The 10,358-nt window shown below is 32.0% G+C and overlaps 2 protein-coding genes across 2 annotated transcripts; one reads left to right on the top strand and one right to left on the bottom strand.

Moving 5' to 3' along the window:
- Positions 1-248: 248 nt before the first annotated feature.
- On the top strand, positions 249-4,235 carry LOC131648813 (zinc finger CCCH domain-containing protein 14-like). The gene is made up of 3 exons (XM_058918537.1): positions 249-454; positions 692-752; positions 3,300-4,235. The coding sequence occupies exons 1-3, from the start codon at positions 385-387 to the stop codon at positions 4,060-4,062; spliced, it is 894 nt and encodes a 297-aa protein (XP_058774520.1). The 5' UTR covers positions 249-384; the 3' UTR covers positions 4,063-4,235.
- Positions 4,236-7,854: 3,619 nt separating this feature from the next.
- On the bottom strand, positions 7,855-9,079 carry LOC131648475 (methylesterase 7-like). Its single transcript, XM_058918227.1, has 6 exons — positions 8,932-9,079; positions 8,763-8,867; positions 8,362-8,414; positions 8,225-8,274; positions 8,008-8,179; positions 7,855-7,914 (listed from the first exon to the last, which is right to left on the bottom strand). The coding sequence occupies exons 1-6, from the start codon at positions 9,077-9,079 to the stop codon at positions 7,855-7,857; spliced, it is 588 nt and encodes a 195-aa protein (XP_058774210.1).
- Between the last annotated feature and the right edge of the window lie 1,279 nt (positions 9,080-10,358).

Below are 10,358 nucleotides of genomic sequence, written 5' to 3'. Positions count from 1 at the left end.
ATATATTTGGATATGCTGCATTAAATAATACTAATGTTTATTTAATGAAAAAATAGGTTTGTTAGTTTTGTCTTTTCACTTGTATTTGAGGACTTTAAAACTTTTTCTATTAAATTTAATTTAACAACAAAAAATGATAGTACTAGTAAATATTCAACGAGGGTGAAAAGTGAAACTTCTCTAACAAATTACTACAGTAGTGCTTTTAACCCAAAAAACGAAGACTGGTAAATAACGAATCGAAACAGGATAGGGCACAAACGAGTATCACACACGCGTGTAACCTCCAACGTATATAAACCAAATCTCTAAACTCCTTTCTACTTCTCTCTTCGTTCTCGTGCGTTCCGAAACCCTAGACTTCAAATCCAGCGAGGTTTATCAATGGATCGCAAAAGAGGAAGATCCGAAGCTTCCTTCAATGGCAATGGCGCCGGAAAACGAGGAAGATCCGGTACGTCTTTTCATCTCCTTCTCCTCCTTATTCGTGCTAGGCTTTATCACTACGAGTCGAATAATAATTACCGTTAATTCTAGGTTTTGTTGTGTATTAGAAGTTAATATAGTGTTAATTTTTGAATCCTGATAACTAAACATTGAATATTTTGTTAAATCGTAATCATAATGAGCTAGTAATTTAAGGTGAAACGTAAAATTTAACTGAGGGAACTTAATTAATGTTCTGTAACAGAAATGGAGTCCTTTCAATCTGGTTTAGGAAGCAAATCGAAGCCATGCACAAAGTTTTTCAGGTTCAAATCTTTAATTTATGTAAAAAAAATCTAATGCAATTTTTATATATGTACAAATTTCATAAAATTTATACACAATCTTCTGTAACAAGAATCCATGTGATTTTACTAATCAATTGGGTAATTAAAGCTTTCGTACAGGTTTACTGGTAATCATGATAACAAGATTATGAACTGAAATTGTTGATTCTCAGGATCAGCTCTGTTAAATGCTCGATGAGCTATATATATAAACAAAAGCAGTTCTACGGAGATACAAAACTTGATCCACATATATACAATTTTCTCTTTTTTGTGAGTAAAAGAGAGGTGATGCAGATCAATTGAATATCTAGAGTAGTACATGGCTTAAGACATGTTCTATCAAAAGAGGAAAATATAATTGATTGTGGGAATCATTCATAGCATTAATTTACTTCATTCTGGATTATATTTGGAAATCCTGACACTATATGGTATTCAAAATATATACATGATCTGAGAGGATAATTTTGATGTCTTGACTGTATCAGTTTTCTCTTGTGTATTGTTGATACTTGATAGGCAATTAGGCATGTTGTTTGTGTTGTTAGTATTTTTGCCACCTTGATTATATTTTCTCGAGGACTGTTATTTGCTGCCATAGTTCGCCTGTCTGTCATCTTTTTAATCTATGTCATCTGTTCCAACTAGAAAATTTGTGAAACTTTGAAATGATTCGAAATATTCCGGTTAGACTTTTGAAATTGTATTAAAAAATGGTGAAGACAGCCGTGTTTAATATAATCCCTCGTGTATTAAAACAATTGCTCCCTTCTGCTATGTATTATTTTTTTTTGAAAATATTTCCAACTATTATGCTAAATTATAGTCTGTTAACTTTGTTCTTTTCTAGTATAACTACTTGGTAGATGCACCTTTAAATATTTCATTAACTCTGAAGTCATTGAATTCCTCACCTACTTATTATGAATTCTATCTAATAAATTTTTTCTTCATCTAGATCGTTGTATATTGTATTGCTTAGCCCTAAATATCCCTCATTTGCCTTGGTATCTTTTGTAGTTTCAGTTTGCAACCAAACTTTTACAATTATGGCAATTTGTTTAATTTAAAGTTACGACTACGTGCCTTACTTTTCTTCCTTAATAGCACTATATTATGCAAGTTTGATCATTTGATAAAATTTTGATTGAAAGTAGTCATCCAATTTTTTGTTGTTGTTGTTGTTGTTGTTGTTGTTGTTACATTTGAATCCTTTTATTAATTCCCTTACTTTAAATCTCCAAATCCTCCACCAAAGAATTGCGAGCATATGATATATTTGGGATAGGAAATGATTTAAACGGTCTATTGTCTGGTAATCTTTAAGTTGAGTTTTGGGTTTTGAAAACTTTGGAATTTTCAGATTTTGGGGTTTGATTGATAGGTTTTAAGTGGAATTATGTATAAGACTGTATTTGATATTGGTTTATGTTTATTTCATTGAGGTTTTGTGTACTAAATGATGATTTGAGGGTTTTAGGTTGCGAAAAATGATGATTTAAACTTAAATAAACCCTTGGGACTTCTCTAACAACCAAACTCATCCTATTTTGATGCTGAATCTTATCTTGATAATTTATTAGTAATATCTTTAATCTTTCTTGCTAGGAAGTTGCCATTGGTGGACGAGGGCCTAATATATGTTACTATTTTCACAATCATTTACTATGCATATTCTATTTCTACTTTTCTGTTAAAGGACCTCTTTCTGTATTGTTCTTTATCAATTTGATCTCCATGAATTCTGATTTACTTTGAAAGTGTAGCACTTTATTTTTTTAGTTTTTGATCACTCTGCGTTTATGCTTGTGTGACATTATGACTAAACCTTTTGCCTTTGTTTCTGGGCATAAGGTTTGACTAAAACTCTCTGTTTTGCTCTCCTTCCTTGCCTGTGTCCCGATTCGTGTGTTTGATACAATGTCTCCTGCTGTTTATTTTGGGGCTAAACAATTTGTTTGGTTTGAATTAGTAATAAGAATAGGCTAGGCCATGTTAATTTATTTGTAAAATAACAAGGAAATGGGTAGGTCAGGTCATCCTTCAATTGTCAAGAACCCAACAATCCATTCCTTTATACAGAATATTATTATTAGTATGTGTTTGGAAACTCATCACTAAGCACCACTGAACGTACGTTTCTTGATGCTACAAAACGAAGCCTTGTTTTTTTCCATGTTTTTTCGGAAATGTGACACACATTTATGGTTTGAAACACATAGCCAAACAGTTTCTAAGTTTAGATAGCTAATTTGCATCTATTCACATTTTCATATTCCTCTTCAATTTCTCTGTCATTTCTGTTTCTTTTGGTGATAATCTCATATCGATATATTAATGTGTCCTGTGTTTGATAATTGTTTTAGTTACAACCGCTGCATGTATCTGCTCACCTGGTTCCATCAAATTGTTACAATGATTTGTGAATTGCGGAGGCCATTCAAATATTTACTAAATTTGCAACTGATGAGATGGTTTACATGTATGTTAGTCTGATATTATATGATTTCATCTATTATGCAGCACCTCTGGATGTCCTTTTGGTGAGGGTTGTCATTTCTTGCATTACGTTCCTGGAGGCTTTAAAGCTGTCTCTCAGATGATCAATGTTGGTAGCAGTCCTGCTATTCCACCCGTTGGTAGAAATCCAAATGTTCCGCCATCCTTCCCGGACGGGTCTTCTCCACCGGTTGTTAAGACCCGATTGTGCACCAAGTTCAATAGTGCTGAAGGTTGCAAATTTGGTGATAAATGTCACTTTGCCCATGGTGAGTGGGAGCTTGGCAGGCCCGCGGTCCCTACATACGAAGATACTCGTCCCATGGGACAAATGCAGAGCAGCAGGGCTGGTGGGAGATTCGAGCCTCCACCTCCAGCTCATGTAGCTGCTGCCGGCTTTGGAGCCTCGGCCACTGCAAAAATTAGTATCAATGCTTCCCTTGCTGGAGCTGTCATTGGAAAAAATGGTGTAAATTCCAAGCAAATCTGTCGCATAACAGGAGCTAAACTTTCTATTAGGGATCATGAAGATCCTAACCTTAGAAATATTGAACTCGAGGGGAATTTTGATCAGATCAAACAAGCTAGTGCCATGGTTCATGACCTTATTCTAAACGTGAGTTCGGTCTCCGGACCTCCGAGAAAAAACACCACTTCAAATTCTTCTGCTCCTGCAAACAACTTCAAGACCAAGCTGTGTGAAAATTTCACCAAAGGATCCTGCACTTTTGGGGAAAAGTGTCATTTTGCACATGGAACAGATGAATTACGCAAGTCTGTAATGTGATACAGATTTTAGTTATATTATTCTTAGTGAGGATTGAACTGTGCAGAATTTTCTAATTTACCACATGTTAACAAATGGGGGATTGTGGAGTCTTACCTCAGCTTCTAAAATTCAATTACATTTCATTGTCACCATTTTTTAAAATATTTATTGTATCAAAATTATTTAGCTAAGATTTGGGCTGTATGCTTGTTTGTTGCAAGGAAAATATATAGTTTGGTATATTTCTCCATTAAAAATTTATTTTAATGTTGCTTGTATTGATAGTGCAGCAGCCAAGGTATACTCTTTCAGGCTCAGTTTAGTAGCATTAATTAATTAAGCATTCATTAAATTAGCATTTGTCATGTAAGCTGTTTATTTATGCAATCAAAGATATAATCAGAGTAAATGTTTCATGAAAGTTTTGTATAAAATATTTCTACAAATCATCCTACATACAATCAAACACGTCACAATTGTTTTTATATATATTCTTCTAAATACTTAGACAAGTAAGATTTTTTCGTGCAAATACTCTTTCAAATACACAAACTTTTATAATACTTTTGCCTCGCTCTTATGTTAACTTTTAACTAGTGGGAAACCCGTGCGTCTGCACGGGTTCTGGTGTGGACTGCGGATATGTCATCAGTTTGTCATGAGAAAAAGAAAAAATATAGACAGCGAAAAAATTGTATACCTTTTTAAAAACTTCTATTATTAAGAAAAACTATTAAAAACTAATTGTGAAAAACAGAAAAACAAAATATTTTTTTAAGATCGATAGAGTTGTAATAATAAAAACATTTGTAAAGTTTAATAAATGAGACAAATAAATATTAAAAATTAAAATTAGTTTAAAATCAGTGGAAACATAATTTTACACGGTACTGGTGTGTTACCCGTGCGTTCACACGGATTTTGGCCTGGTTACCCGTGCGTCCGCACGGGTCCTGCTGTGGACCGTGGATACGTCACCAGTTTGTCATGCGAATTCAAACAAATTAAATAAAATAAAAAAATTATTAAAAAATAAATAAATAATAGTCAAAGATAAATATATAAGTTAATCAAAGATAAATATTTAAATGAAAGACATATTTTTTTAAATAAGAACAAAATTGTCTCTATTTTTCAAATTTTAAAAGAAAGACATCAATAATATACACTATAATTATTCATATATTATCTTAAAAATTATTATATTTTAAATTAAAAATTGCTTCAAAATAAAAATATTAGATACCTGTGCGTTCACACGGATTTTGAGTGCTTACTCGTACGTTCACACGAAATTTGGTCTAGTTACCCGTGCGTTCACACGTGTATTGGTGTACTACTTGTGCGTTCATAATAATTTTGACCTGGTTACCCGTGCGTTCACACGGTACTGTGTGTTACCCGTGCGTCCGCACGGGTTCTGGTGTGGGTTGGATTGTATTTATCAGATACATATAGTCCAAAGTAAAAAAATCGAAAAGTGTTTTTATATGAAATATAAATGAAATTGAAATGTAAATGTTTTATTTGTTTAAACAAAAATAGTAAATTGGAAAAAAAATTCAAAAATAGTATATATTAATAGAAACTCGTGCGTCCATAGGGGGTTCTGGTGTGGACCGCTGATATGTCACCAGTTTATCATGAGAAATCAAACAAATTAAAAAATATGAAAATATTATTGAAAAAAAGAAGAAAAAAAAAAGACTGCAAATAATTGTATAAGTTTTCTAAAACTTTTATTGTTAAGAAAAACTATTAAGCACAAAATTTGTAAAAAATCAATTGTGAAAAATAGAAAAAAAATATTTTTTTTAAGATTGATTGAGTTGGAATAATAAAAAGATTTATAAGTTTAATGTTATATTTATTAAAATTTGGACCATGGTTTAAAATATAAAAATAAATAAATAAAAAAGACAAAACTATCAAATCAAATGAATTTATTATTTTTAAAAGAGACAATAAACCTGTACCTATTTGTTTTGATATATTTATAAACATATTTAAATAAAAAAAAGCATTTAAAAAAAATTAAGATTTATTCAATAATGTAAAAGTAACATTTGTTATTAATAGCATATAATAGTGATATATTTACATAAATAATATATACCTCAATTTTCTATATATTATCTTTAAAAATATTATCTTAAATTAAAAATAATTTTAAAATAAAAATATTATTGACAAAATTTAATAACCCGTGAATTTGTATGGATTATGGTATAGATATTTGTGCGTTCATATGGATACCGGTAGGGGTGATAAAATAGGTCCGGTCCGTCGGACATGTCCGTATTTTTTTTTGGGACAAAGCAAGATTTTAGGCCTGCTCCTTTTAATGTGTCTCCGTTCTGTCATTTTTTTTTTTTAGGTATGAGCTTTGAACAAACTAATGTTACTTAACAAAAACTGTTATATTATATAATATATATTGAAATGTTAAAAAAGTATATTATTTTACATAAAATTTATGTTATTATAATATATAATTTTTCTATTTATTTTTAAATATTTTTCTGACAAATAATTCTTAATAATTATCAATTTTAGAGTTTAATGCAACAATAATTATTTTATTAATATCACTATTCAAATAATTTATAGAAGATAATGAAATAAATTTAATTAAATTACAAATAATAAATGATATTAACAAAAAATGAATCTATGGTTTAAATGGCACCAAATAATAATATATATGAGAAATATAATAATGAAGCGCTACTATTTTATCATGTTGCTGCTGTAAACTCTAAATATTAAATGAAGCGCTACTATTTTATCCACCCATGGATTCAAAAGATTATAGAAGAAATGGAATCTACAATTGGTTTATTTCACATTATATTATGAGTGGTTAGAGTGCTAACTTTAAGATAAAAAATAGTAAAGACTCACATGTATTATTTAGACTCATCACTCATGTACTTATTAAAAACAACAAAAATTGATTACATTCCATCACTTACATTCTCACATGATTCTGAACTTCACCATCAGTTTGTACTGTTTTTTTTTTTTTACTCACAAAAAGTCAACATACTTAATATATTGCAAGAACCACTCACATAACAATCAATTTGAGCTTGAACAACAAAAACACAATTGTCATACTTAAAGGAAACTCCCCCAAAAACTTTAAAAAATCTAACAATATTAGATGTGACTCCAAAATACCATATATTTCCCCAAAAACTGTTAATTAAATAAGATCCTAAACGCATGTGTGTTGGATTTGTCTAAAGTGCTTTTGGGCTGCAGAATTAGCCATGGTTGATGCATCTTCTTTCTTCATATATTACTGTAATTGTACAAGTCCAAGAGCCCTAATGAATAACAGAAAATCAACAAACAAAATAAAGTTTTACTACCAGAGATAGTATGAAATAAACTTAGTCACTCCCACATGGATATTTCTTATCCCACCTTGTTTTTCACATTGCCATCATTAGACAAACCTTATACAACTAATAATAATTGTCACAAAGTATTTTATTTATGTTTTATTGGAAAAATGACTTGAGAATTTAAGTCTTCAAACTTTGGCAGTTCACCACCAAAATAGACAAACAGATTGGACTTTAGTGACCAAGATACTCCACATCCAAAAGACTTCAAGCTGGGACTTCAATACACATGCAGGAGCAATACTTCAACAGGTAAAACATATAAATCAGCAGAAGAGAATGAATTCAAACAAAATAAACTACATCCAAAATTTATTCAAAAAACTCACCAAAATCATGTTCAAAATTTGTCCAGACACATACCTAAAAAACAGTCCAAAAGCAAGCTAAAATTGATTCAAAACTTGGCCAAAATTGACTCAATGAACCAATTTGCACCTGCAACTTCAAACCTATCCTGCAACATAGCAGTTCCAAACCAAAAAAGTGAATCAGCCCCGCCTTGACACAATTCACAACAGCTTCACGATTCAGATCAGCTGACGCAAACATGGAAACGTTTCGGAGAATATCTGATTGCGCTAATTGCACCTTGGTGCTTCTCAAGAACAGTTTGTTTTGTAAGTGTATCTCTCGATATAGAATAAATATGCACCTTACCAGCGACCTTGCTGCATCCTATATAAATCTGCCGAGCCAATACACTCCAAGAAAATCGAAACCTGCACATATAAAGCCGAAACGGATAATGAAGAGTCCCACATCACCTCAAAAAAGGGTAGAAATCAAAATAAAACTGAATTCTAGCATAACAATTCTGCAATAGAGCTCAAAATGAAAACAAAATTCTAACATAACCAGAACAATCAATCCAACTACATAAGACAGGATACAAAGTTATAACCTCACTTTCAATATCAAGCACTATCAATCCAACTACACCGAAAAAATCATAACCTGAAAAATAAACTCGATACAGTCTATAACTTGAAAAATAAACCACAAAATCATCAAATCAATCACAAAAACTCTAACCACAAAAGCTTTATTATACTATAAAAGTCATGTCTTTCATATTTCTTTTGATGTAGGCCAAGTGTGAGAGAGACACCATTGCTTGTCACCGTTATTCATCATAGCCTTTGTTTTCAACTTTAACTGTCTCCATCTACATTAAAACATCAAAGATAAAAACTATGTATACTCAAATATCAAAACACACGATAGGAAAATCTAAACACATCATTAACTACTCAAGCAACTGACAGAAAAAACAATGCAATACTCTATAAAAAATTCCAATACTAACTTTTTCTGGGAATTTTTCCATTGCAAGAGCTATACTCATTCCACCAAAGCTATGACCCACAAAAACCACTTTTTCATTTGGATCAAGTGATGCTAAAAACTCTATCAAGGGATTAGAATATTCAGCAAAAGTATGAACATTTTCTATTTTTTTTTGTATTGTTGCCACAAGCTGCAAGGTCAAGTGCTGCGACTTTGTGACTAATAGGTTCTAATTGTGGCTTAAGCTTGTAGCAACACCAAGCTCCAACACAAACACCATGAAGCAAAACAAAATGCTTATGTTGTTTTTGGTTCATATTAAATTCAGACATTTAGGTTAATCTGCACACTGAAAACTCATTGCTTAATATAGGAGGATGCCAAACACCTCCAATGCATCGAACCCTTTAAAGATGTGGATGACGCTGATGATGATCGTTGCATATCTGATGCCCCAACGGTAGAAATTCTAGTAGATTCTGATTTTGTGAACTTTGTTCGGCCTTAATAGTAGTGTGAAAACCTAAAATCAATACCAGAAACTTATATTAGTTGTATTACAATTAGTAGCATTCGCCGTATATGACTGTGATTATCTGCAATATCAGAAATCGATCAAGAACATATAAGGTCATACCTGAAGGGTTCCAAGGCAGAAGAGAGCGATGTCGAATGCTCTATGAGTTTAGTAGGTAATACCAGCGGAGTCACTGCCAAGTTTTAGACCGGTACCCCATCCGGCAACACGGACTATATAAGCAGCTGTTAGACAGGTAACATGAAGGTAAAACCAAGCAGGGTCTGTAAATTTTAACAAAATATCTAATTAATCTAGTTACTACCAATACAAAAAATTAAACTTCAAAATGTTTGGTGTTTAAATAATTTTTCTGATAAACCAATTTATTGAAGATGATTATGGTTCAAACTTCAATGGTAAATCTATATATCTTCATAAAATAAAAAAGATACCTTTTCTTGACTTACCCGTAAAGCTGTATATGTTGGTGGCATAGATGTCTCCAACACTGACATCATCCAAAGCCTTCCAAACATTTTCCCATGTTAAAGAACTCGCACCGAGCCAACAAATAATTCCTGTTGTTAAAGAAATACATGTTGGCCACTTGTATTGTTGATCCTGAATAACAGTCGAGCTGCTGCGATCTAAAGACACAAGTTCATGAGGCATCTGTCCTGCAATAGTTTTTTCTTCATGCAACACGCCATAATTTCGGCATCCGACTGTCACTTCTACCATCATGACTCTGTTATACTAATATTAATAGGAGTAGCAGCCCCTACCATTTTCCAAACCAACCATAAAAAGTGTCGACGTGGTCTTTTAATTGTTCAATAGCGACCACGTTTGTCCTTTCTGTCAGCCTCGATAGTCAAAGTCAATGGAATAGCGTATGTGGCATACATGTGGCAGACACGTGTTTATTTAAGTTGCCATGTGGGTTATTTTATTTTGCATGTGGGTTATTTTGTGTGAAGAATAAAATAAAAAAGATAATTGAAATATAAACTTCATTGTTGGTTCTTGGAGGAAACCCTAGCGCAGCTATCATTGACGAAACTCCAAGTTGAAGCTTCTGCAAACGAAGA

The sequence above is a fragment of the Vicia villosa genome, linkage group LG2 (genome assembly GCF_029867415.1).
Source record: "Vicia villosa cultivar HV-30 ecotype Madison, WI linkage group LG2, Vvil1.0, whole genome shotgun sequence".
NCBI lineage: Eukaryota > Viridiplantae > Streptophyta > Magnoliopsida > Fabales > Fabaceae > Vicia > Vicia villosa.
Note: the sequence above shows the minus strand (reverse complement) of the source record. Positions and strands in the feature narration are given on the sequence as shown.

Coding starts and splice junctions, on each gene's coding strand:
- LOC131648813 (XM_058918537.1), top strand. CDS start 385: ATGGATCGCAAAAGAGGAAGATCCGAAGCTTCCTTCAATGGCAATGGC. Junction 455..691: donor CGGAAAACGAGGAAGATCCG/GTACGTCTTTTC, acceptor GTTCTGTAACAG/AAATGGAGTCCTTTCAATCT. Junction 753..3,299: donor CCATGCACAAAGTTTTTCAG/GTTCAAATCTTT, acceptor TCTATTATGCAG/CACCTCTGGATGTCCTTTTG.
- LOC131648475 (XM_058918227.1), bottom strand. CDS start 9,079: ATGTCTGAATTTAATATGAACCAAAAACAACATAAGCATTTTGTTTTG. Junction 8,868..8,931: donor ACTTGACCTTGCAGCTTGTG/GCAACAATACAA, acceptor ATCCCTTGATAG/AGTTTTTAGCATCACTTGAT. Junction 8,180..8,224: donor GATTTCTACCCTTTTTTGAG/GTGATGTGGGAC, acceptor TTATATGTGCAG/GTTTCGATTTTCTTGGAGTG.